Source organism: Plectrocnemia conspersa, unplaced genomic scaffold (genome assembly GCF_051122295.1).
Source record: "Plectrocnemia conspersa isolate PC_06_02 unplaced genomic scaffold, ASM5112229v1 ptg000011l, whole genome shotgun sequence".
NCBI classification, from domain to species: Eukaryota; Metazoa; Arthropoda; class Insecta; order Trichoptera; family Polycentropodidae; genus Plectrocnemia; species Plectrocnemia conspersa.
In genome coordinates, this window is record NW_028277175.1 from 28,476,175 (window position 1) to 28,503,021 (window position 26,847).

The window sequence follows — 26,847 nt, forward strand, 5'->3', positions numbered from 1 at the left end:
TATTTGTAATTTCAGTACTATTATAACAAAATTATTTTTCCTGGTTTTAAGATTACATTTGGGTTAGGATATATTTATATTATTATTGTGCAGCAATTTTATTCATATACATACAATTTATATAAGTATTGTATATACGTAAATTTCTCGTGAAATGTATGAAAAATCCAGCCATAACGAAGATCGAGTTAAACGCTTTAAAGCTGTATTGTGACAGGGTTTTTCAGTCTATGGCGATGGTTGGCGTAGCTCTATTAAGTGCACTCTCTTTCAGGTGAAAGCTATTGTTGAAAGCAGTTGTGTAGTGTTAAAAATATATGTACCAAAACGCTTTCGAACGTTGTAGCAATCATGAAATAGGATAATAAAAATTTACATATTACATTAGGAAAATTCTATAATACATTACTAAAATGTTGAAATATTTTTTTTTATTCTCACAAAAACATTCAAAAAATATAAATATTTTGAAATATCAATATTGGCTATTTTTAAAAAAATACACGAAAAAAATTTGGGGTGTGAGGGTGTAAGTTCAGCGCTCTGGCACTTAATTTTTATCACTACACCACTGCTGGTCACCTTACCAATACATAAATACAAATCAAATTGCAAATATTGTAAATTAAATGTAACAATAGTGCAATTATATAAAAACAAAATAATTTATAAAAATATTCTTTGATCTAAAAATTTGTCAATCTGTATTTTTATATATTTTTTAATCTCTAAATTTTTTCGTCACCGTTTATTTCCACCTAAAATCATTTTTTTTTAGTTTTTTTCATCGGCACATCCCTACGGGGGGCAGCACAATTAACAGCTGGCGGTACCTCGTCCGTCGATCATTTTTACTATTTGTAAAATGTAAGCCATATACTTTTTATATTAGTTGCTACAAAGTTTTTAAATTAATATAATGCATTGCTATTAAAATCAAATTTATGCATAAAACATTAAAAAATGTAAATATTTATGGTCAATATAAGATTTAGGGCCAAAACTTGCGATCAATAAGTGACATCTGACGCTATTGTTTGAAAATGGCGAGCGGCGGATCTGGTATTTGGGTTAGTAGTCGTAATAATATCATAAGATATCACTGAAACATTAATCTAATAATATTTGGTTTATAGCCATTCAGGGCCAAACGTCAGCTACGTTGAGATGCTTGCAACCCGCTCTGGCTAAGCTAAGATACCTTGCCAAGATAACTGTCGGACACAACGATGGAAGTCATCCACAAAAACATGATATGACGTGGATGCACGCGCAAATTGGCTGAAATACGTCCTCTACCCGAAACCGAACAGCTCTAATTGGATTATATGCTAACGCAAAGTGCCCAGCTGCAGATGTTGAAATATGCTAAATTTCCAAATAATATATGCTTGCACAGCATATAGTAACTGTCAGCGGCGTTTACGTTTGACTAAAGACTTTTCTGGCTACGGTGGAAAACCACCTTCAGACGAAATAAATAATGGATTTCTTCACATACCGTTCCAGTCAACTTTTAAAACTACATTTGCACACATGTATCTCTATGTCAATTTTTTAATTACAATATGTAAACTTATATGTTGATTTCAGCTGCATCATTAATTTTCAATAAGATTGTGTTTCTTTTATTTTGCATACTTCTACACTTCTACTTTTGACGGTGTATTTCAAATTTAGTTAAGCTCCGATTACAGCCGTTACCTTCTCATAGTGACAATACCGTTCAAATGTATTATTTCTTAATAATATTTTATGGGATAAACGTAAATGCTATTGACAGTCACTATCTACTGCGCAAGCATATTTAATTAGGTAATCTATCATATTTTACCATCGGCAGCTGAGTACTCTTCACTAGCGTCTGATCGAGCTAGAGCTGGATGGTTTCGTAAAGGAGCCGCATCTCAGGCTGTATGTGCATACTTTCGCAGCATACCCTGTTTGTGCGGATGACGTCCATCAATTTATCGGTCAAACTTCTTGACAAAAATGGCAATAAAACCGAGCGGGTTACAAGCAACTGAGTGTATCTAATGTTTGGCCCAAAATACTTATTACATATTTTATTTGATCGTATGATTTTGATTACAGAAGTCTTAGTAAAAAGTAATTACTGTATCGTTTTTACCTCATTGTCTCGAGCATCTCCTTTAGGGATTCAGACCTGACTCCGAGGGGCACGAAAGTTAGTCTTTTCTGTTTTAGTTGAAAGCTAGCAGTGGGTAAAATTATCTTTCTTACTGCAACTGAGAATTGTCTGACAATCTGAGAATACAGTTGATTGAATCAATTGGTTTAAATTTAATTTAACATTATTAAAACATTAATTTAAAGTGTACAGTATAATTATTAATAAATTATGTAGTTTTTACATAAACAAATTTGTGGTTTAAATATTTTTTTATTAAAACTATTTTTTTAATTTCCTCGGTCATTTTAATATGGTCAGAATACATATTAGATGGTTATAATTTATATAATAATAATAAGTCGAAATTTATATTATATGGTTAGAATTGAAATTGGACTGGTCAGAATTTATATTAAATGGTAAAAAATTTTGGCAAAGATCAGAACACCGTCCACTCATTATAATAACATGCAACAGTAATAATATTCAATAAAATACTACTGCAGCGGCTCAATATTTGTATAATTACCACTCGTCGCCAAACCGTCGATAGTTATTTTAGAAAATTCTACTTACTTTGTATGATGGTTCTAAAATGATTTATGTATTATATAAGGTTGTCCCATTAGTTTTGGGTTTTTTCTTAGATTACAAAAATGTATAACTTTTTATAAATTAAGGAAAATTTCACTATTCTTTAGTGTTTATTAACAGTAACGGGATATTTTTTGTTTCGATATTTTCAACCCTAAATCAACAATGGCAGTTGAGATAAAATAATTTCAGTTTAGTTATATTATGCTTTGCGACAATAGCGGTTAAAAACATCTGTAATGCAACGGGCAGGGATGGTATTCAAGTAAGAAAGTGCTAAATGTGGTTCTAAAAATTTCGTTCCGGGAATTTTGAGATTGAATATCTACATAAGGGGTTGTTAGTGAATATATTGGGGATGTCATTAAAGCAGGTCCGAGGTTATTAATACAAAAGCTAGCACAAAATCTCAAAGTGCTGCTTACATCAGTTTACACTCATTAAAAGTTAGGATAGCTGTTAATTTGCAGAATATGGATTTCTCATAAATTCTCCAAGGAAAACCTTGCTCAGTGAATCTCAATATAATAAATATATTTATTTTTATTATTTAATATTATAATATTAAAGAGTATTTATTACATTACTAAATCGAATTATTGTATAAAAAAATGTAGCACTATTTATGGCCGGTATAAAATTTACGGCCAAAACTCGAGACAGCCAAGTGTCAACTGGACGTCAATGCTTCAAAATGGCAAGCGGCGTAACTTCTAATTGGGAAGGTAATCAAAATAATGCTATAAATCAACACCAAGAATCGAATTCCTAGTAAGATTTCGCATATAAAAGGTTGTTTTGCCGTTTTATCATAATTGCGCAGACATGCCGACGTCAACCTTTGTATTTGTATTATGATATTAAATTATCATATCGAATCAAAATTTAATTTTTATATGTGCTCGAGTTTGATTTGAATGTTGCAGTATTGCTGTCGTTTCATGTTTCAGACCTACGAAAGCTAGCGAGGAATCTAGAAAATGACATAGACGTGAAGCTAGTGGCTTTCAGCAAATTGGGAGCCGGAGGAGGTAGTAGTAGTAGTCTTCAAGCTGACACAGTACCACTGCTGAGTCCCGATGATATGTTTGAAACAATGGCGATGGAAATACAACAATTGATTAATAAAGTATTTATTTTAAAATAATTATTTTACCATATTTATATATATATTAAATTTTATTATTTTATGATATAGTTAGCTGCCGTTAACGATAAGATGGCAGAACAAGCTCCGAGCGGTGCTGCTATGTCACACACGAGACAAAGGCACAGGGAAATATTGAATGTTAGTACTTATGCACCGGTTGCTCTGAGAATGTATTACTAGCTGTATTTTAGTGACTTACCAACACTACCATAATGAGTGGTCAATTGACTGTGATCGTTTCAAGGGATACATTCTTAGAGTATTATCTATGATCTATTAGGTCTACAACAATAAATTGTTTTATATATTATAGGATTATCAGCAAGAGTTTAGAAAAACGCAGGGTAATTGGATATCGCGGCGGGAAAGAGAGGATCTGTTGCGCGGTTCCGAAGCTGGGAACTCAAGTTTAGGTGGACTTTCTCGGCGTGATCAGTACGCTAAGGAAAATGCACATTTACATAGGTATGAATTGTTTATTTTAATCCTATTTTTATATTATTATTAATGAATTTTTTAATTGTAGCTCGCATCACTTGGTAGAGGAACAGATAAATATTGCAGTGGAGACCAGAGAGCATTTATCGTCTCAGCGTCATTCTTTTAAAAGATTTCAGACTAGATTCAACGATATGTCTAACAGGTAATTATTAAATAAAAAACGTATCACTTTCGAAATCTGTAAAAAAATTTGATAAGCTGTGATCTGGCTGATAATCAAATCTTTCATGATTAAACATAAGCGATGACTTTATTATACTAGAATAATATCTATATTTTTTAAATTAAAAAAATCTATTTCTAGTCTAAAATAGTTAAAAGCCATATTTGTATTTTTTCAGGTTTCCAGCTATTCATAGTCTGATCCACAGGATAAATTCAAGAAAGAAACGCGATTCTCTAATTATCGGAATCGTCGTAGGAGTTTGTACATTTTTACTGCTATTGTATGCATTCAAATAATAATTTAACATTAAAAAAATAATATACGATAATAATAAAAAAACTGCAATTATTGTACCAACTTTTATTATAATGTAAACGAAATACAATCGGATGGAACACACAATTGAAGTCTAATGTAAAATTGTAGTTACAATGTGCAAGTGTATACGGAGAATCTCAAATGTAGATCGTATTTGTAAATCCTCCGTATTTTATAGTATTTGCGTCTATCTTGTCTAATTGTTATGAATGTTTATTATATAAAGTATGGATATGAGTTTATTATTTAACATATTTATGGAGAAAATGAGTTTTTTCAATAAAATTATCTTTAATTTAAAAAGTTAAATATTTTTACACAAAACTTACACAATCGGTTACGGGAGTATTGAAATGTTATGTTCTAATACACGCATGAAAAATATATTGTTATATTACAAAATAAAAATATTTAAAACCCTTTAATAACTCGTAAATAACATCGATTTTAGAATATCTAGTTTCGAATGTGTCTATGTAATAAATAAATATAATTTAGATTTTTTCTTTAATATTACATATTATATAATCATGTTTATAATATTCACAATAAAATATCACTCTTTATTTAATTATATTATTAATTTTAGTTGTACTATTATGACTTAAGAAAATATTTTTTTACATCTATCTATTATAGATTGGTTTATATTTATAATGTCTTGAATCAATAAACGTTAAGATGTTTTTCGTCCGTTTTTATTTTAAAATATATCTATCGTACAACTTGGTTGCAATTTTAATATTTAATATATCAATGTTTTATTCTAATTAGACATTATAGACTAGGTATGAAATCATATTCGTCAATATACATACATAAATATAATTTTTGGAAAAATACGTTTATTTTGACTTAAATCTTTGGCTGCCATTTAAAATAGTTGATGACAATTGTTGAAATAATCAGCAATTACCATTAAAAAAGAACATATTTTTTAATGCTGTTATCTCATGAAAAGTAAGAACTTTAAGAGTTAACTTTTAGTCCCTGCTAATTAATATTAACCCTCAAGTCATAGCAACTGCGAATAAAGTATAACAAAAAGTTTGAGTCTTAATCATAGTAATATAAAATGACTCAACTTATTTGTGGCAACCATTTGTAATGCAAAACTACTTTTATTAACGAGTCATATAAATCTGAAAAGTTTTGGTTTTGAGAAACCCCTTACCTCTGCCAGACATTTATTCGTTGCTGAAGCAGGATAAAAACATCTGTAATTTTCTGAGAATTGACAACTTTCACTACATTAAAACAAAAATAAAATATTTATTTTTATAAATGTATGCAAATATATAAAATAGTGACTTTACACTGACTAGATATATTAAAGTAGGGTTACTCCTAATATTTTTCAGCAGCAGAGTTAAACAATAAGTAAATGCGGTAATTATTTAAAAAATAGTTTGAAAATACCGCATTTATTATATGTATAGTAAGACTTACAATAAATCTACCCTGACAATTTACAAAATAAATAGGCAGTTTATAAAAATAATTAAAGCATAAATAAACATACACATAAATCACATTTCAATCTCACACGTTGCATTCACTCCAACGTAGAAGGCAACTTTTAATCACTACATCTATGACTGACCGCACCATCTTGATAATAAATATCACCACTCCAAAATAAATTCATAAAAACATTTTCATAGAATAAAATTTGATCGAACAGTCTCATTTATTTCGTTCGTATCGCTCGATTGACTAGAAAGCTCTTAAAAACACGGTTGAACCTCCGGTTTTATCAATGGAAACTGATTTTTCCGCTGGTGGATTTTCAAATGCGACTTTAGAGTCGAGTTTTGTGAGAACATCTTTAAGCATACTATGCATTTATACGGCTTCTCTCCTGTGTGGACGCGCAAATGTTTTGTTAGATCACCTTTAGTTGTAAACTTCTTCTCGCACAAAGAACATGTATGACGCTTGGATTCATCGTGATATCTGTTGTGAAGATACAGCGACTTACGATTCTTGAACATCTTATTACAAACCTGCAATTAAAACACATGTAAGATATTTGTATTTTATAAAAAATTGTTCAAAATATTTATAATTTCATTATTTTTACATAAGCATATATCGTCGGTTTGTGAGTTCATTATTTTAAATATAGTTGAAAGTTATAATTCATTTCTCATGAGTTTTCGCTCTTGACCAGTTGGATTCTCAGAGTCCCAGAGAAGCTGCACACTACAGCGCTCTCACATTAGCAAATACTTGTTTTTTTTTATTTATAAGGAAATATTAACTAATGCATCAACAAATTAAATATACTTAAATGGAGTCTCAACCCGCACAGAAATTTTGTCAAGTAGTTTGATTTACTTAACTTAAGGACTAGAGCTGAATAAAAATACTTCAGCATAAAAAAAACAAGCTACAGTAAAGTTAAGTGTTAATGATGAACAGATGTGAGTAATTTATATTGCTGTTTCTATAAATTTTAACTTAATGTCAATAAAAAGCCGCAAAAATTAGGTAGATTTTTGTTGGTAAAAAATGTGAAAAAAAGTTTTTTAAATTAATTAATTAATTTTATTTCGATTTCTAATACAAAACATTTTTCAGCATTTTTTTTATAATTATTTTTTAAGTCAAGATTTCTTTTTATAGCTGCCATTTTGAAATAAAATTTTGAATTAGAATAGCTAACGTACTTAGTTTAGATATTTACAAGGCTTATTTTAAAGAAATGTTTAATCTGATTAAAACTATGACAGTTATCCTGTTTTCAAAAAAGAGTAAAAACAATTTTTTTAATTTTTATTTTATTTCAATTTCTATTAAAAAACTTATTTGTACTTCACATTTTTTTCGACAAATTTACGAAGTTTTTGAATAGTTAGCATTTTGAAATAATATGGCGGATTAAGTTGGCTAACAAACTTAGCCAGAACATTTTTAAATTTCAATTATAAAAAGTTATTGACATCTTTTATTACTTTTTCATATTTTTTAGAAAAGATTTTTGGCAATTTGATTTAAAACTCAGCAGGTAGTTTTAATTTTTTATAGTCGACATTTTGAAAAAGTATGCAAAGGGTCACCTCAGACATTTTTGAACAAAAATTTTCAGGATGACCTTTTAGCTCCTGCAGCATCCCTAAATGAAGAAAAATTCCCGAGATGAAGAATTATTACAGTTTTCCTATAATAATCTAATACGAGATCCTGAAAGTAAAATCACTTTCCGTATAAAAAAAGCGTTCATTATTTAACTAAACGATTCACAATTCCGAGAAGCCTGATTTGGTCGTTATTCCTTGCGAAAGTTACGTGTGAATTTTTGTAAAGTTGTGTATTTTCTATCATAATAGTATTTGTGTAAATTTAAACATTAATCAAAGGGTACAATTTTGCAATGCTTTAATAAAAAAAATTTAAGTTTTAAAATACTGTGTGATTCCAATAACTTTAACTTTTTTTAAGTTGCGAGGTTGTCTAAAATTGGATACAAAATAATATATTCAGTAAGTGCCAAAATATTTCAATAACTATATATCACAGGCCTATTAGTCATTTTGATACAGGCGATCGGTATATAATTTCTAATACTTTAAGCCATGAAGCAAACATGCATCTGAAACCGAAAATCAAAAATAAAACAGAAGAAAATAGAGAAAATCTTGCCTAATAAAATACATTTTTAAATGTTTTTTTTTTCAAAAATAAATATCGAACAATGTGTTAGAAATATCAGTTAGAGAAAGGTAAGATATTGAAGAATAACTGGCAGAATGCAAATAAATAGAAGAAATTCAAAAGCAACTAATAGAGGAGATAGAAGGCAACAATGAAATATGATTGAATTTTTCTTAAGATATCGTTTTATGTCCGGAGGTTGTATCTGATAAAATGTATTTTATAATTAATATACCGTGCAATACTAGAGATGTAACGTCACTGAAAGTAGAATATAAGGACAGAAATAAGACGTACTTTAGAAATATTTCGATGAATAATTTTTCAAAATTTATAACGGGGTATAAAAAAATTAAAAAAAAACATTAAAATAATCAATAAATAAATTTAGCCAAGTTTAAAACAATAAATAAAATATTTATTAATTTACTTGCTACTAAATTCATGCATAACACGCGGTTAACCGTGTTTGTATATATAATACTTACTTCACAAACCAACATATTCTCTCGCTTAATATTTGGATTTCCCTGAAATTTATACAGTATAAGCTATAATAATGACAATACTCACACAAACTCGATTTAAATTGAACTTACGAATGTTTCTTTTTCTGAATTTGAGCATAAAAACCCATCTTTGGTATCCACTTCAACATTATTGTTCTTGTTATGGTTTGATATATTGTTACTTGAATGTTCTTGTTTTATAATAACATCTTCTTGAATATGCGTAAACGTCTCAATGGTGCTGCTTTTGATTTCGACATCTCCATTATTGTTTTCAAAGTCGTCTTCTTCGTATTCAAAATCAACGTCGTCAAGTAATATATCAGGAGTGCATTCCAATATCTAAAAAATATTATTAAAAATTATATTTTGTAATAATATTATTCAATAGTAAGGCATAATATGGATACCTCATTATTGATGTTATTTTGAGACGCTTCCAGCGATCTCAATCTAAATTCGGCACTTATGGCCAACGACCTCAGCATCATTACGGCTTGGATTAATCGATTGCATGAACGGCAAACTTTCCGAGGAAAGTTATCTTTAGTGTTGATCTAAAATACACGTATTTAAATAATATTATTATGTTAATAAAAACAACAAGTTTTAAAAAAATAATTATGACATCTAGTAATCTTATCTTTGTGGCAAAAATAATGCTGTAGTATAATTTTTAAGCTTTTAATATCATACTGAAAGTTAAATATTTTTTTAACGTTATATAAACTGTAATTAAGTATTGATTTTGTATCCACACAATTGAACAAAAACATACAGAATCTCAGGCTTACAATGGACGAAATGTATTAAAATATCGATTGAGAGTTGAGTCGAGAGCAGTAGTTACCAAGACATTGGTGCAGAGCTGTATGCACTCGGCCAGCCGGGGCGATTCGAATATGTCAATGCATCCGCTGGTGGTGAGGCAGATGCGGCACTTAGGCAGGAAGGACTCGAGTGTCTCCTCGTGAGACATGTCGCCAGTTAATCACTGGCATGGATCGGTCCGTCGGAGCGGACCCATTAAGCGGATAATCAGAGATATACGCGCCGGACCGGCCGCCGGTGCGAAAACCACAACAAATCGACGGCTGTCAAACGAGCTCGGCGAAATTATCGGCCTTAACGAATTAAAATGTGCCCATTAACGAAATAAAAATAATCACTTTTAAATATTTTAACAGTATCAAAAAGTATACTTTTATTTTATTATTTATGTATATATATATATGTACATTATAACGTTACAAAAAATTAAGAGCCAAATCTATTTATTAATTTAGCAAACCTTTATTATAATTTTCCAAATTAACACAAAGACGTTCAAATTTAGAACTCCATATTTCCTTGTTTTTTAAATCCGGCGCGTCTTGCGCGAATGCCCGTAGATATTTGTGCCAGAGCCGCACTTAAGGGGCCAAAGAGCCGCATGCGGCTCCGGAGCCACACTTTGCCAACCTCTGTTCTAGCCTACACTGAAAAACTTTTTGAACTAAGAATGGAATAAAATTACCACTTATTCATAGACAATTTTTTCACGGGTTTGCATTTGGTAAATGATCTAAGTTACAAAATTATACGAATCACTGAAACTATTAGAGAAAATTTATCTGTAAAATGTCCATAAACTGACAATATAATTGCAAAAAAGAGAGATGATTCTATGACTACAATGTCAGTAATGTCATAATAATATGTAAATGGCATGATTAAAATAAGGTTTCAGTTTGATTAAATGGTATTGGAGTAAATCCGTTATTCGTACTAGAAAAAAGTCACTGCTTTACAATTTCAACTGATCTACCAATACAATCAAAATATAAGAGAGGTAGATCGATCAGACCATAACATATCCTCGTATAGAATTACCTAGTATTCGTGCGAATAAGTGGTGTTTGCCTCTGTTGACGCAGGTTTCGTCTATTGTATGCGTTCATGAACGCCGTCTTACGGCGTTCGGAAATGTTCATGTTTGACATATGCAAGTGTTTGACATATGATAATATATGCAAGTAAACGTTGGACGAGGCATCACCTACCGTTGTCTTCTTGCCGAGGTCCACCAAAAAAATGTGTTTATGTAAAATAATAAGTAGTCATAATAACGGAACGAACTAAAAATATCTATTCCAGGTTTTATATCTCACCTCTATTTGATAAAACTGTTTAAATAACGTTACCAAAACAATGCTATATGCTATGTGGATTTTTTTAAAGACTGACTTTGTTACATTTTATGCAAGTAAAAAATATTGGAAGTATGATAAGACATTACTCAAGTTGGTATTAGTGATCAGATTTTGAAAATATCAAAAGAGGACACTAAAAATAAAACGGCCATCTCGTTTTTTGTTCAAGGAAGATAAAGGTGAACAGATTGCTGCGGGAGTTAAAAAAAGTCATTTCGAAAATTTTTGTTCAAAGTCCATGAAGAAATTGGTACGGGAGCTCATTAAATTATCTTTTTGTAAATGTTTTTTCAAGGTGGACGCCTGTAATTATATAGGCACCACGCTCAGTAGAACATTCGTTTTTTGGCCCTAACGTCTGAGAAAGTGACCAATAATTTGCTACATGAATTCGTTTGAAAATTAAAAAATTCCTAAACAATGGTGAAAATAGCAATTAGCCGTTTATCACGAGGATTCTGATAAACGCTTAACTGTGATTTTAACTGATATTTATGGAATAAAACTTTCGCAGACGCAGAGCCAAAAGCCAGAGAAGATGTTGATAAGAATCTAGTTTCTGAGCGTAAAATAGTACTAATATTAATTAGAAAAGATTATTTTGAATAAACTATTGTAAATTTTATTTTAGGCATAAAAAAAATAACTGCCAATTTAACTTATGACGTCATAGAAAGCCGTTACATCGGGGTTGCGTTGTGCGCATGCGTACTTTCATTACTTTCCGGAAAGAGCGTCATCCGTTGGGAGCCGTTTGAACCGTCCGCTTCAAAATGAAGTCCGGTGAACTTTGCGGTTTCGAAGGCATGCCAGCAGCCGAAAAGGGGCGCAAACCGCTCGCCGGAAGTCTTCGCAGACTCCGCACGGTGTTCTGCTCGCTCGCCAAGGTTATTTTCATTCAAAATCTGTTCGCTTTCGACGGAAAATCGATCGCCATTATTCACGCCAGACACGAGTAACGCTTTCGCGGAAATGTTCAATGAAACTTCAAACCTTGAAGCATATTAACTACGCCCTTAGGTTCTTTATTGATTTTTGCGTTTATTTTTCATTTAGCATCTTCACATTAGACCGCGGAAGCAACGTTTGACTGATGTGGATAATACTGAACCTTCCACTCCATGCACTCCACAAAAGAGGACCAGAATGGTAAATATTATATATATTTTATATTTATACATTACATAAAATGTTTCACTTTTTTGCCATAAAGATTAAATTACTCGATTTAAATGTATTATTGATTTTATTTATAAAAATGTTGAAAAATATTTATTCATCATCACTTTGAAGAGTATCTCACACTTTTTGTATTCAATCTTTTTATCCTCTTTATTAATGATATGCATAAAATTGTATAATACAAATGTTGGTTAATCAACAATTAGTTATATTTTTCAAATCTTTCCCCGGTAAAATTATCTTATAGTTTTAATAAGAAATGTTTTCGACGAGAACATGACTCAGGTTTGCGATAAGGTGCGGTCATTTTCTTTATGAACGTACCTCGGTCATAAGTCGAGGAATACTAAGGTGACCAGATTTTGAAAATATCAGAGACCATCTCGGAAATTTTTGTTCGAGGAGAATAAATTGCTGCGGGAGCTAAAAATAAGTCTTCAGAAATTTTGTTGAAGGACAAAAAAAAGGCAACACCTTAAGAATACTCATATAGTCAGGGGCGTGCCAAAGAAGGTGAATTTTTAGGAAACTTTCCGAACACAAAATTCGTAGACAAAATTTTTGCAGACAATTTATTTTTAAAATTATGTATATAAAAAAATTATGGCTTTTTATATTTGAACAATGTAAATTATTAATATTATTTTTATTTTCGGAAAAATATACCTGTTTTTAAAAAATATACCTATAGTCAAATTGACGGGTTTATACCCGTAAATCTAGTGTTAAACTCTTTTCACCACAAGCTTCAAAACTCGTCTGGAAAAAAACAAATGGCCTCACATCGAATAACAATTGTTTGAACTATCCTTTGTAATTATTGAACAGCCACTTTAGAATCAGTTTTCACTAAAGGTAGTGATTTTGGAATATAAATGACTAGTGCAATAATGCACTTAAAATTTGTTTTTAAAATTATTTTTAAAATTGAATATAAAAAAAACTACTAACACCAAGCTCCGAGTTCAATAAACAAATAAAATAAAATTTTTAATATTTGAATTTTTAATGTCCGTCAATCTATCAATCAATTTGAATTAAAAATTAAATCCAATGAATCATTTTTTACTTCATGAATAAAATGTTAATATTAAGATTAGCTATTAACACATAAATATTAATAACTAAATTGTTATTAAAGTAAAAAACCTTGTTTTAAAAGGTTCACAATTTTTAATCTTAATAGCTAATAATAATATTGTCTGTATACTTTTTATTCACATTTGAGAATATATTTTACTATTTATAAATATTCATAAATATAAGTTTGGGTACTTTCCTGTTACCTGGAGTCATTATGTTCACTGACCAACACGCTTATTCGCTTAGGGATGTCATTTGGGAGGGGTGGGGTCCCTGGAAAAATCTGAAATGACATCTCTGATTTTTAATCAGAAATTCTCGGGTTATCCTTCAAAGAAAATCTAAAAAAGTAGTCTCGAATCTATCCCAAAATTTTTTTTTTTAAATATGTCATTTCGAAATACATTTTCATTGGTAGATATATATTTTTACCAGTGAAAATACAATTTTCAATACTGGATGTTCTGCTAATTTCTAATGTTGATGTATATATATTTCATGATTTAAAATGATCATATTTCATTACTAATTATGTATTTATTTCAATTAAAGATACTAGGCCGCACTCCGACTAAACTCTACAGCCCCTTTGGCATCGAATCACCAGGATTATCATATGATCGCTACAACGATATATGTGCTATTCACCCGGCCCTTCCAGATCCCGAGTATGCATTGAACTCGTACATGTTTATGAACTTATATTGAATTATTAGCACACTTTTTATTTGCACTATTTTTTCATTACAGAGACAAGCGGGATCGTAAAGGTTACAGAAATGATCACCTATGGAAAATGCTAAGTTCTCGTTATTGATCTCTCTTTCGCTAACTTCATCATATCGTCGGTTCGACTGCGCTTTGTATCATAAACGATACAACATATAAACATTATCATATCTGATGTGCTGATTGTATACATTACCTAATGTAATTATTATATAGCTTACCTTTATTCTATTTGAGAATATGAACAATGGACGAAAAAACCGCCGAAATGTATTATATTATATCGTACGTTACGTCTTGATATCAAAAATATTGTTTTGATGTTGGAGATTTAACGTTATTTCATACGCAGTATTATATGACTTCCTATTTTTATACCAAAAAGATTTTGTCAGTTTTTTTTAGACACCGTGGTGGCGGATCTGAAAAATTCTATTACTGTACATTTTTATATCTTAGTTTAATGTATTATAATTTTAGCTAGAGACGGTCTATAATGGTCTACTTTTGGAAGCCTTGGATATCACTAATTAAAATAAAAATGTATACTGCCTCTAGGTCGTCTCTGGTCTTAGCTTAGTGTTGAAAGTGTCTGGTTGTATTCCGTTCTGAGGCTTTAGAAGACTGACTGAGAAGTGAGACAAAATCTGTGACTGATGTATACTGAGTAAGATTTTATTTAAAAAATATATCTGTTGCAAAAGTGTTTTTATGGTAAAATTCGGCATTAGATTTTTTGCTATGACATTTTTATACTGTACCGTGAGAACAAATATATAAATAGCTAATCCTCTTTTTCAACGTTTGTTGAATCTGAAACATTTTATATAATTAAATATGATTAGTTTCAGGAGGGTCATAAAAGTGATTGGTTCACGAGTGCTGTATAAAAATGGGGTAGGAACTATTGTTTTGGATATTTTTTGAATGAATGATAATCGTGTTAAAATATAAAATTATGGCAGCTACAGTGGTACCTCGGTTTTCGTTGACTTCGGCTATCGTCAGTTGCCTCGGATTTCGTTGGCGTTAGCTTGTCAGTGTTAGTGTTTTTGTGTTTTTTTTATTGATTGAGAGTGTTAATACATTCTATAAATAATTGCATCGGTTTTTGTCGGTTTCGGATTTCAACGATACTTTAATTGATTGGTGAAATTAATGAATCAGTTGCATTGTATTGTTATGAAAAGTTGCTTGCATCGTGCTTTATGACAATATGAGGTTTAGTTGTTAACACTTAGAGCGCCGGAATCCGATTAACATGCTTTTTGCGGACTTGATCCAACAGCCGTACGCATGTTAACATGCTTTTATGAAACTCGATCTTTAACAGACTTACTGACATCTTTGATTATTTTGGGGCACCAAAAGAGATTAACTATGTTTTAGATAGTATGTTCCTCTAATATATGTCGTTATTATAATTCTTTCCATTCAAAATTAAATAATTAAAAAATAATAAGTGGTTCGAGATTTTGTTAAAAATGTTTTTTTCGAATATCCTTATATATTATTCTAAATCGGTTTATGTAAATGTTAAACCATAACGAATTCTCATTTAGAATCGATGCCTACAAATTCTAGGATAGACACACATGTGGTGTTCGTATTCTGAACTATCATTTTATGCCTTATGGCATTTTGCAAAAGCCGACAAAGATTTTGCGTAAATTGAATATTGTGTTTTTTCACGCAAAAGTATATTAAGATGATGACAATATTTTGTTAGTTTGTCATAGGTTAGTTATTTGAATACTGTAATCAAACTATTCCGTCAGTACAAATTGATTTGGGTATCTATTTTTTTTATTTTATAATTCTAAAGTACAATACTGCTATAATGTGATTATGATGTATCTATCGTGTATTTATTATATTATATATATAAAATCTTTTTATATATGAAGAATTATATATTTTCAATCATGCTATATAAATTAGCTTTGTGTGTTTTTATTTTGTACTTTTATACAAGCTTTTTCAATAAATATTCAATAAAGTCGAAATAAAAAAATTGTTTTTATATAAATCAAATATATTTGTATAAAAAATCACATTTTTAATAACATCAATATAATAACAATAATTAAAAAATAGTTAAACTTTCTCGATAAAAAAATAGTTTATTATTTTTAACAATTAACACTAATTAATAATATACTATAACGAACGTTTGAGATGTATTGATATGTATACAGAAATACGAAAGGTGCAAGTTTCGTGGCATTAATAATTATACTTAAATAACAAGTATTAAGTCTATTAAATTCTGTCAATTGTTTTATTTGATACCTGGCAATGAAACTATGGCTAAGTATAAAAGTCTTAAAATTAACAACAATAAAAAAAATAATATAAATAAAAACTAATTCCTTACATAGTAGGAATTGAAATCACAGTAACCAACAACTCGACCGTACCTGTCCTAGGAGCTTCTGATCGAATACTAATTTTCAAACGTACTTGTCGTCGATTTACGATAAATGCTTCTAACTTTACAGATATTTAGACTAGTAAGTAGGTATAAAAAAAGATGTACGAGAAGTGTAAAGGTAAAGAGATTTGTTAAGAAGAAGCGCATCGATCGTAGAAGTTAGCCGATCCTCTGTTGGGTATCTCGGCAAAGTCCCTCTTCGGCGAACACAACTTATTTCTGTAGTCAATGTTCCGTTTCCTAAATAATATGTTCAAAGTTAATTTATAAAGCTGTATATAATATAAATTATATGCTAGAAGTTACATACCCTCTGGTTGGTAGTTCCATCTCGTCTACCACAACAGACTTTACGTAAAGGTGATCGTTGCACCAGAACAAGCACAGCGATCGTGGCTCTAAAACGTTCATGTCATATTCCCAAGCTAATTCAACCTGTAAATTGAAACAATAATAATGAAATACGACCAAAGATAACATATCCTAAGCTATATACGTAAGTTCAATAGTCATACTTTTCTAATCTTTCCTCCCAGATCCATTGGATGAGTGACGACTGCTGTATGTGTAGTACCATGTTCAAGTCTAAATCGTTATTTTATTTTATTATTAAGATTATTAGTTCATGTTAATGTTATTGAAAAGACTGAAAGATTAAGTATTGCGAGGGTTTCAACGATAACAATAAGACAATGGTTTGATTTACAACAATAAACTATTTTTCAAAACCAATTTCCTTTTCCTATAAACCACTTTCTTCATAAGATTCGGAATATCTTTAGAAAAAAACACTAGATTGAAACATAAAATTGAATTATCCTTTGTGATTATCGGATGATTTCCTATTACGAACAATTTAAACCAGCCTTTATTTAAAGGTGGTTCTTAATTTGGAGGTAAAGCTAAACACTAATGCAATTAAATCTCAATTTTCTTCAACTACTGTTCGTCGAAGCTTTTTTGAAGGACCGTTATTAAAAAATGTGATACCACATCCCACCAGTCACCAATCAATCACCGACGATTACAGCAAAGACTCTCAAATTTGTAGATAAAGACAAGCGACATGTTTCTATCTATCAATACAAATTTACATTAAAAAATGATTTTGGTAATGCAGAAAATAAATAGTAAGAGAAGGCGGGAAGAAAGGGGGTTATCATTTATCATATCATAACTTTTAAAATTAAAAACCCAATGGCTATGAACTTGCGAAAGCGGCCAACAACCATTAGGTGTGAGCGAGCGTTGGTCAGAACTGTAAACACCACATGAATAAGTCTCTGAAACAAATCTACTAAAAGGGAGAATTATATAAATTAACCTTACATAAATGGTTTAAACGTTCTGACCAACGCTCGCTCGCTGCCGCTCACTCGCACCTAACAAGCTAAAATTTTTAAACGTATTTATATAGCAAAACGTTATTGGCCGTTTACGTAGACGTTAGAGCTATAAGCAGATGAAATGTTCATACTCATTGGCTTCTAAACGTGGCGCCAATATTCTTAACAAGTACCATATTTTATTTCTTTGTTCCATAAAAATTTCAATTTTTGAGTACTGTCATTACTAATTTCATAACTAACTGGATAATGTAATAAAAAATCTTATTGGTATTAAGCAAATGCATAATCTTCAGTCTTATTTTGCTTAGCATAATATAATAAATAGCACATTATATTTACCTAACATAGTTATTTGGTGTTAAATCTAAACCTCTAATAACACCTCTATCTGAATGTAGAGTAGCTTTCAAAAAACCCTGGAAAGTTTAATATAAATTAGTATAAATTTAATATTTAATTAATAATTATAAAAAAATATACCTGAACCCAAGACTCGGCTCCTTTGGGATGAGCTAAGTATATAGTTATTCTATAGTGTCTCTCTGAAAATAAATATAAATTTAATTTGCAGCAAAATATTTCTATTAATATAAATTAAAACAAGGCGCAGAATAAATTATATAAAATTTAAAATACACTTACGACAGTATGGATAATCCTTTCCAGTACTTAAGAAATACTTGGCTCCCAAATTTTCTTTGACGTTATTAGGAGTAACTTCATTTTCAGATTGATTGCCTAAGTTTCCTATTAGTCCTGGAGACGCATCAGCATGGAACCTAAATAAATTTGATTTAATTAATACATTGCTTGTTTTAAGCTAAATTTTAAGTAATATAAATGTATACCCCATCACGGCACACCCTTGTGCGCAATTGAAGCACTTTCCTGACAAAAAGTGCTGATATGAAGGACATTGATGACCTGAAAGAAGGTTTATAATGTAGCATCTTTGTCAACATATTGAGGCACCCTTATAAATGCGTTAGTTGACTGGTTTCAAGCATCTTCGATTAAAACGATAACATTAATAAGTAAATTAAGATTCAGGATACGAAATAGTGTATCATCAGTCAGTCGAAGTATAGATGTGTTACCAGAAAGAACATAAAATGCCACGATATAAGCAATATTAGTGTATATAATACATCGAAGACTAACCTTCGACACATGGTCGTTTATTTACGAACGTTCACAAGTGGTCGGTCAGTGAGTATATCATACTTTGCTTAGTCAGTTGAGATCAGACTTAGACATATGACTGCATACTACTGATTTTTGTGACATATGATATTAAGTATAGCATCCTATTTATTGATCACTATAATGACACACCAAATAGTATATTATTATATATTTCCAATACTTTTGAAAAGAACTTGAATAAAGATCTTAATAAAAAATAATAACGACATAGTTGAAACACTATGTATATAGTATTTAATTAAAAACAAGGGTTATTTTTAATTTATTTCAATGGTAGACCATCTGACTAAATTGCTGTAAGGATCATACACATTTCAACCTTAGATATATTACTATTTAAATCAAGAAGCACTAGAAGTATAAGTTGACATAGACTTTGACATAAGCAAAGGAAGTTTATAAACCTTAAATATGTTTTTCAGCAGTTTTTAAAGGAATTGTTATGGTAGTTATCAGTTTATATTTTGAACTTATGCTACTTTTCAAAGAGTGTTTCACTATTATGGTATATATAATTATTATTAAATTTACCTATATAAGGACATTTTCCATTGATAGAATCCACGAACAGTTTGATAGCCCTGACATGATTGCACGCCACCAAAACCCTCGAAGCTTCTTCCAACCCTTGACGCACAAGAGTCAAAGGCACCAACGGTCCTGCTGTCAGCTCGCATCCTGGCTGCTCCTTTCCGTCGTTCGGATAGAAGTCCAAGTGTCCGACTGGTTGAGACATGCCATAACCTGATAGTGGAACAAAATCTGTGCCATGCCGATCAGCATTATTTAAAAGATCTTCTACATCTAAACTAATCTGCTACTAATCTCACAGGTGAGTGTTTAATATATTGAAATTACCCAACAACAATATGCTCTTTCCGTCTGTGTGGATGATGTCTACAAAGTTAGCGTCTGTTGGGTCCAAGCGAACTTGAGCTCCCATGCCTTGAAAGTACGGCTCGGCAGGATCTAAGCCGGTGATTCTTCCTAAGCCCTATAAAAAACAATCATTATTGCCTACTCATCTATTGATTCTTATCATCATTATTGATCTACATACTTCAATTTTTTCTCCAGCATATCCAGCTGTATGAGCTCCTAATGAATGTCCGATGATATGAACATCTGCAGCATTCAATCCATGATGTTTCTATGGAATAAATAAGTGTTATAGTAAAGATATACAACAAATAATTTTAAAATTCTCTTTACTTGTAGCTGTTGCAGGAAATAAGCTACTTCTAAACCGACGAGTCTAGTGTTGGCTGTAGCTTGGGTATATAGCGGAAGACTACCACCAGCCCAGTCTACAATCACGACGTTGAAGTCTCCATGTTTGACTAGTTCATCTTTCATCTCACTCACCTATGGATTTAGATATAAAAATCAGTTAGAACGTCTTGAAGCAATCACATTTTGAGATAAATGATGTTGCATCATAATCGTGGAAATTATTTAAAGTGCAGAGGTGCAATATATCAATGGATTGAGTAACATGTTTTGAATATAATTTAAGCATCTTCTTATTTATTTAACAGTGGAAAACGGAGTACAGCAAAAGATATTGTGTCAAAACTTATTATATCTGATCATAAACCATTCGAAATATTCACAGTAATATAATTAATAAATATACTTTAATAGTGTATTATAATTCAATTTGTGTTATTTTCAACACATTATCTGCTATTTTTCTCTGAACGTTGAACAATGGTACTTTTCGTGTCTTAATAAATAAATAAGGTCTCTGTGATGGTTCCAACCACTCATTCAAGATCAATCTACCGATCATTTTAAACAAACAAAGAGAGAAAGCAAAGTCTCGAAAGTCGGTCCAAATGTATTATTATATATAAACAACAATATAATAGGTATCACATGACCAAACAATTACGTTGATAATTGGAAATATTCCACCGACCACTTGATAGCACATTCGTCCCGAGAAATTAGTCATATATAAATACCGTTGAAAACTACTCTTTGTTTGGAAAGGATGCACGCTAGCTAGATAATACATTAAATCCTGCGTATAATACTATTTTTCTACCCTTTGGTGAGATCGTCGGAGTGGCAATCTGGACCATTTTTGTTTTAAAGCGTGAACACATTTCGTGGGTGTGTCCAAGAACCGATGCAATTGACTTGCAAACATTCTCATCTGCGATTCTCTAGAGCTGTCTCAAAATAGCGTTATAAAATATGTGACACTTAGTCACATAGGTAAATATGCGATGAAAATAAATAAATTTCTGAAAAAAATTAAGAAATAAATACGTTTATTATAAAAGTTAAAAACCGATTTTCCACTTTTCATGTAATATAGTGTAAAATTACAATCTGATTTTATTAAAATTAAACATGTAATTCAGGATTTGTAATTATATAACGGTAGCCTAATGCGGAGCCTTGAAATCAATTTTTACAAATGATATTATTTTGGAGGTGGCGTTAGACCCAAATATGATTTGTTCCTATCTCCTCCAAGTTTTAAATCACTCAACATCCTAACTGTCCAACTGACCACCAATAGCGAAAACTCTGATTGTAGACTTCAAATTATTTATTTAATAATAGTTATATATTTAGTATAACCTAAGATAGAAAATACATTACAATAAAATATTTAAAAGATAGATTTAATTTAATTTGTATATTTACCCAACTGGAGAGTGGAGTATCGATGAAACCATGGATGATCATCTTAGTGGGTCTACTTGGCAAGAAGTTGGACTTCATTATGGTTTTATTGTTGTTTGGATTCAAAATATGTCCTTCAAGTTGGTTCTTCTTTGTGTACAATATAAATCTGTGGATTTAAAACGCAATGGTGTAGTCGAAAATTTTCATAACCACACAAGTGATGGTTTAATGTGGTAATTTAAAGTGGTTTCAGAACATTTTGTCAACATAAATGATGCAATTGACAATCTTTGGATTGCGGCAAAATCTTCGAGCATTTTCTTAGATCTTCCACGGATATTAACATTTATGATCTTTGATGGATATGTTGTAAGCAAATGTTTGGAATGAGTATTCGTGTCGTTGCAGAAAGAAGCAGAAGAGACACGTGGTGAAATATGAATTTAGGTAATGGCATATTTTGTTTAATAATAAATGAGAAAAATATGATAATTAGTGATACACATTATATTTACACGAGAGTGTTGTATATTACAACAATACATGCATATTTATGAAGTACTCTAAAGTAAATATTTTATACCTGGTGTTTATAACGGATCTTGGCAGAGGAAATATATTGATCGGTCTGTGTATCAGATGATACCAGCTCCTAGTTATGTTCAGGCACCCAATTTCATCATAGCATCTTGATTCGTTTTCGACTAGAAAAAAAGTTCGATTATAGACTTTTTTCTAGGGTCTGTAGAAAGTAGCGTGATGTGGTACCAATTTGGTATCTAGTTGTCCAATTTATTGCGCAATTTATTAGGTCACTTTGAAAAGAAAAAAATGTCGCATGCACTTACAAGGCAGCCATGGAAGATTGACTTCTATCCTGTCAGCTCTGGCCCAGTTGAAAGTGTCCAAGATACCAGCGCTTGATGGTCTTCCTACTATGGCTATCCATGCTATCATGGCCCTCATAAGACCAAGAGTTGTTGCTCCCATTTTGTAATCTAAAATAAAATAAATATATATGTTATTCTTAGCTACAAATAAAAATCATTTTAGTCGACTATTTTTTATGAACATAGATACATATAGTATAAATACAATTTTATAACATACGGCATATTTTACAATACATTTTAACAGTATAAAATATCTTATTTATTCGTATGTGCATATTTTTTTGCATATTTACTGATATGAAGTTTGGAAATAAAGTTCTTAAATTTAAACCTATGCTTCCTTATTTTTTTATTACAAATCTAACCATTTCCTCAATGCGTCATAAAAGATTACCATAATGCATCATGAAGGTCATTATACAATTAAACATTTATAATCATAATAAAAAAACAATTATGGTGCACACCTAAAATAGATGACCATCATCTCACATATTTTTTACCAGCATCTCAAAGCTATCGCCGAAAACATCTTTGTGTTTGGCAAGCTCGTTGAGAAGCTGGCAGACTCGTGCAAGAGGAGCGTTCTCTTCTTGGGGGCAACGTCAAGGAATAAGGGACGCGATCGCAGCTCGCAGCACAAAGTGAAATTTTTATATAGTTCACAACAATTTTATAACAGTAACCAGTTTGAGCCACGTCGTATAGTTGATTTTGGTTCGTCAACGAGAGCAGAAAGACAGCAATTTAGCGAAGTTTTTGAAACCTTTGGTTTGTCAGGCTGCCATTCGCACAGGCTTTCGTCCTTGGCCAGTCGCTTTAATTAAAAGCATCATCTGTAGAGTCTTTTATGAATACAGTTTTTACGCTAAATCCACTGAGGCTCTTCCTACATATATGCTATTCTCCATCGAGATCGTAGCATATAAAGCTAAAGAAAGCTCGGATGTTCTCACCCACTCCTTATGCACGAGCATAGCTACTAGCCCACCGGCTCATCAGAACCAGTAGATTACACATCGTGGTCATAATCGACAACTGCAGCTGGTCACAATTAGTATTCATGCTTTCCCAGAATCACTATCTATGTTAGAGACGGAAGATAGATTTAAGTGTAGAGTAGTATACAAAGCTGCCTCAGTGTAGTAAGGCCCTTCATATAGGTTCAGCTACGAGTCTGTGCCACTTAGTTTTCTTAAGGACGATGGCTTCATCCGTCACCGTGGGACTGTGCCCCCGGATAATATCTTCCGTAATCTATGGCTTGTTTAAATGTTCAAATTTAAAATGGCTTGAATTACGTCATATTATGTATTTTTATTAAATACATAATTAATAAATTTATTTAGTCAACTTATAACTGTATTTTAAAAACATTAAATATTAATATAAATATTTTGATTACTAACAAATAAATAAAATATTGTTTTTACTCAAAACTATCTTTCTGTATATGTGTGTGTATTTTATATTAATATTAGGTTAGCTAATATAAATGTTTATATATTTTTTCTTTACTGCACACTGAAAATATGATTCATTGCTAAATAAAAAAGATCAATGTAGCCTATAATTGCACAAAAATATTTTTATATTCTATACAAATTCAGAAGCATGTCTAAAATGTGGTTGTAAATATAAATACAGTGAAATCTCAGTATAGCGAAGTTCACGAAACCGAAGAAAAATTTCGTTATATTGAATGTAAGAAAGATGATATATTTTTGTTTTATTTTTAATAATTATATTACTACAGCATCGAAATTTGTTTTTTGTCCGCTTTTAAGAATACTGTAATGACCACAATACAATTTGTTAAAAAAATGTTTTATAAAAAAAGTTGAAACACCTTGAATATCGCTTGTAAACACATCCGGCGCACACAAAGTAAAGGACGAACCGAATTCGGAGAAATATAGTGGTAAGTTGTAACGTCATTCTAGAATTCGGATCAAAATATTTTGTTATACTGAAATCAGTATTCGTTACAATGAAAACATTTTGTATGAAAGTTTTTCAGGGACAAATTGAAGATTCGTTATACTGGAAATTTCGTTATTTCGGTACTCGTTACAAAGAGATTTCACTGTATTAAACACTAAAAGCTTATCATAAATAAGTAGATTTTAATATATCTTAGAAATGGGACAATTCTGGGATTTATTTAGAATATAATACAAATATTGATCTTTTTTTATGTTCAGGTTAGGAACAGATATTAAAATATATAGACAAATGTCGTTAAATATATATAAAAAAATTGATTAAATAAAAATATAACTGCTAATAAAAAATATTATATTAAAAAAATATGTTTGTAATAAACCATTAAATAGTTTAAAAACAAATTATAAAACTTCACTAAAGATCTAGAAACTTGATTATATATTTTTTATCAAGATAATTTTTATTCAAAGAAAAAATAATAAACATTACTTAATTAAAACAAAATAATAACAATATTAATATTGATTAAATTAATTACTAAATTAATTTAATTTTATTGTAATGAATTTGGCGTACGTGTATTTTATTATTAAATTAATTTGGGTCACAATTGAGACAGAGGTATTAAACATTTTTTCAATTCATATTCAATACTGATTGCACACATATTTTTTCTGCAATCTATGTGTTAGTTATATAAGATTAGTCAAGCTTTTGCAATTTCTTGAATGTATAAAATATCATTTTTACATTGACAAATAAATTAATTCGCGAATGAGTCTATAATGTTTTGATATAATTAGATTAAATTCTGAAACACAGTTATTGGGAAATAAGCAAAAATAAAAGGTCAGTTATAGTAATTTATGCATTTGTGTGTATGAGAAATTTAAATAAAGGATCTATATGAGCACATATGAAAAACTGCATATTTAAAACGAAAATTATGACACTTTGATTGTTGAAACGTGACCAAATAGTATGGATTTAATTTAATGGAAAAAATACACTTCCTAGTTTGCCAATAGCGTATAACGAAATTTATGGGCGCTATTGCGAAGCTTTCCATTTGATGTGCAATTATAGAGTATTAAGATTATTAAACTTACTTTAATCTATCCAAGTCAACTCTAAAACTAAAATGAACAAAGCATACAGGAATTGTTACAGTGAGAGAAAAAGTGGAATCGGTAGCGGAAACAGGAAAAAGTATTACAGCATCAGACATTACATACTATTGGAATTCGATATATGTGCATACATGATATCAATCATGTAGTGTTAGAGAGAATAGTGATTTATCAACTAATTAGGGTATAATAAAGCGATTTAATTTTTTAATCTAATTGAATCGATTATTTATTCGGTTTTGATCCAACACATCACATGTCGAGGTAAATAAATGTTTTATTTATGCGTTTATTGATCACATTGTGGTTAATTTTAACCGCAAATCAATAATAAAGAAATGGAGCAGTAAATTTATTTTAATTTGTCTGCAAAAGTTAGTCTCACTTATAATTACTAACTTTATTTTATTGATTTAATTACTCAACAATATTTATAGAATTATTATAAAGAAATTCTATTTTTTAGAATTGATGTTTGTCATATGATAAGACATTTAAAGTTGTGTACCTAAATTTGCAGATAATTTATATATTATAATATAACCATATCAAGATTAGCAGTAAATATTTCTGTATATAAAGCAGTAAATAGAACATTTAAATTAAAGCTTATATTTTTTAGGAAAATAAATCTGTTATACAGTAATGTATGTAAAATGTATAATCATTAATCTTGACCCCACTCATCGTTTAAAAGAATTTTATTCATAATGACAGAACAAGAAAAGACTATAGGGTCAAATCATTTCCTATCATTAAGAAACTGTCACTTGCCATCATTTTGACATTTCTTCCGCATTCTTTTATATGTTTAAAATACATTACGTTACATTGCAACTATTAAAATACAAGTTTTCTTACTTAAAAAATCAATGTCTTCATAATGATGATTGCCTTAACTTTATTTACTGTCATTAAAAAAAACATATGTTTGCATAAACATTAGTCGTTAAAATAGTGCGTAAAATATTTGTAATAATAATGTATATTTTTACATATTTAATTTTAATATTTTTTGACAAAAACGGTA

At 30.3% G+C, this 26,847-nt stretch overlaps 4 protein-coding genes and 1 long non-coding RNA gene across 8 annotated transcripts in view; 3 read left to right on the forward strand and 2 right to left on the reverse strand.

Annotated features, from left to right (window-relative positions):
• The first annotated feature begins 981 nt into the window (after nt 1-981).
• LOC148230175 (uncharacterized) lies at nt 982-2,384 on the forward strand. The gene is made up of 2 exons (XR_015811378.1): nt 982-1,070; nt 1,137-2,384. It is a non-coding gene; the product is annotated as an uncharacterized LOC148230175 (long non-coding RNA).
• Nucleotides 2,385-3,294: 910 nt separating this feature from the next.
• Gos28 (golgi SNAP receptor complex member Gos28) lies at nt 3,295-5,166 on the forward strand. Its single transcript, XM_088197478.1, has 6 exons — nt 3,295-3,453; nt 3,679-3,857; nt 3,927-4,016; nt 4,192-4,343; nt 4,405-4,521; nt 4,721-5,166. Exons 1-6 carry the CDS (start codon nt 3,354-3,356, stop codon nt 4,839-4,841), a joined length of 759 nt encoding a protein of 252 aa, XP_088053604.1. The 5' UTR covers nt 3,295-3,353; the 3' UTR covers nt 4,842-5,166.
• A 381-nt stretch (nt 5,167-5,547) lies between these two features.
• Nucleotides 5,548-10,136, reverse strand: LOC148230177 (uncharacterized). 3 transcript variants are annotated; one of them, XM_088197475.1, is made up of 5 exons: nt 9,880-10,136; nt 9,440-9,586; nt 9,120-9,371; nt 9,009-9,050; nt 5,548-6,869 (listed from the first exon to the last, which is right to left on the reverse strand). In XM_088197475.1, exons 1-5 carry the CDS (start codon nt 10,006-10,008, stop codon nt 6,591-6,593), a joined length of 849 nt encoding a protein of 282 aa, XP_088053601.1. In that variant the 5' UTR covers nt 10,009-10,136; the 3' UTR covers nt 5,548-6,590. The 3 variants fall into 3 exon arrangements, with proteins under 3 accessions (XP_088053601.1, XP_088053602.1, XP_088053603.1); XM_088197477.1 differs by lacking the exon at nt 5,548-6,869 and adding an exon at nt 7,830-8,458; XM_088197476.1 differs by lacking the exon at nt 9,009-9,050 and having other exon boundaries at nt 6,519-6,869.
• Nucleotides 10,137-11,900: 1,764 nt separating this feature from the next.
• LOC148230178 (uncharacterized) lies at nt 11,901-15,700 on the forward strand. The gene is made up of 4 exons (XM_088197253.1): nt 11,901-12,108; nt 12,278-12,370; nt 14,039-14,154; nt 14,237-15,700. The coding sequence occupies exons 1-4, from the start codon at nt 11,995-11,997 to the stop codon at nt 14,301-14,303; spliced, it is 390 nt and encodes a 129-aa protein (XP_088053379.1). The 5' UTR covers nt 11,901-11,994; the 3' UTR covers nt 14,304-15,700.
• Nucleotides 15,701-16,232: 532 nt separating this feature from the next.
• The window catches only part of LOC148230179 (pancreatic triacylglycerol lipase-like), a 48,682-nt gene continuing 38,067 nt past the window's right edge, over nt 16,233-26,847 (reverse strand). The window contains exons 2-15 of one of the 2 annotated variants that reach the window (XM_088197252.1): nt 22,696-22,845; nt 22,431-22,551; nt 21,866-22,013; nt 20,417-20,569; nt 20,265-20,354; nt 20,063-20,198; nt 19,736-19,948; nt 18,847-18,922; nt 18,641-18,777; nt 18,479-18,540; nt 18,338-18,414; nt 17,165-17,234; nt 16,960-17,084; nt 16,233-16,889 (exon numbers count right to left, since the gene is read on the reverse strand). In XM_088197252.1, coding sequence (XP_088053378.1) covers nt 16,781-16,889; nt 16,960-17,084; nt 17,165-17,234; nt 18,338-18,414; nt 18,479-18,540; nt 18,641-18,777; nt 18,847-18,922; nt 19,736-19,948; nt 20,063-20,198; nt 20,265-20,354; nt 20,417-20,569; nt 21,866-22,013; nt 22,431-22,551; nt 22,696-22,837 — 1,659 coding nt within the window. In that variant the 5' untranslated portion in view covers nt 22,838-22,845 and the 3' untranslated portion in view covers nt 16,233-16,780. Of the gene's footprint in view, nt 16,890-16,959; nt 17,085-17,164; nt 17,235-18,337; nt 18,415-18,478; nt 18,541-18,640; nt 18,778-18,846; nt 18,923-19,735; nt 19,967-20,062; nt 20,199-20,264; nt 20,355-20,416; nt 20,570-21,865; nt 22,014-22,430; nt 22,552-22,695; nt 22,846-26,847 lie in introns of both variants that reach the window. The other variant, XM_088197251.1, reaches the window with a different exon arrangement.

Excerpts from the sequence above, each read along its gene's own strand:
- Gos28 (XM_088197478.1), top strand. The coding sequence starts at position 3,354 with ATGGCCGGTATAAAATTTACGGCCAAAACTCGAGACAGCCAAGTGTCA. Across the intron at positions 4,017-4,191 it reads GGCACAGGGAAATATTGAAT|GATTATCAGCAAGAGTTTAG; the intron begins GTTAGTACTTAT and ends TATATATTATAG. Across the intron at positions 4,522-4,720 it reads TTCAACGATATGTCTAACAG|GTTTCCAGCTATTCATAGTC; the intron begins GTAATTATTAAA and ends GTATTTTTTCAG.
- LOC148230177 (XM_088197475.1), bottom strand. The coding sequence starts at position 10,008 with ATGTCTCACGAGGAGACACTCGAGTCCTTCCTGCCTAAGTGCCGCATC. Across the intron at positions 9,587-9,879 it reads AGCTCTGCACCAATGTCTTG|ATCAACACTAAAGATAACTT; the intron begins GTAACTACTGCT and ends CGTGTATTTTAG. Across the intron at positions 9,051-9,119 it reads ATTCAGAAAAAGAAACATTC|GGAAATCCAAATATTAAGCG; the intron begins GTAAGTTCAATT and ends TATAAATTTCAG.
- LOC148230178 (XM_088197253.1), top strand. The coding sequence starts at position 11,995 with ATGAAGTCCGGTGAACTTTGCGGTTTCGAAGGCATGCCAGCAGCCGAA. Across the intron at positions 12,371-14,038 it reads CACAAAAGAGGACCAGAATG|ATACTAGGCCGCACTCCGAC; the intron begins GTAAATATTATA and ends TTTCAATTAAAG. Across the intron at positions 14,155-14,236 it reads CCGGCCCTTCCAGATCCCGA|AGACAAGCGGGATCGTAAAG; the intron begins GTATGCATTGAA and ends TTTTCATTACAG.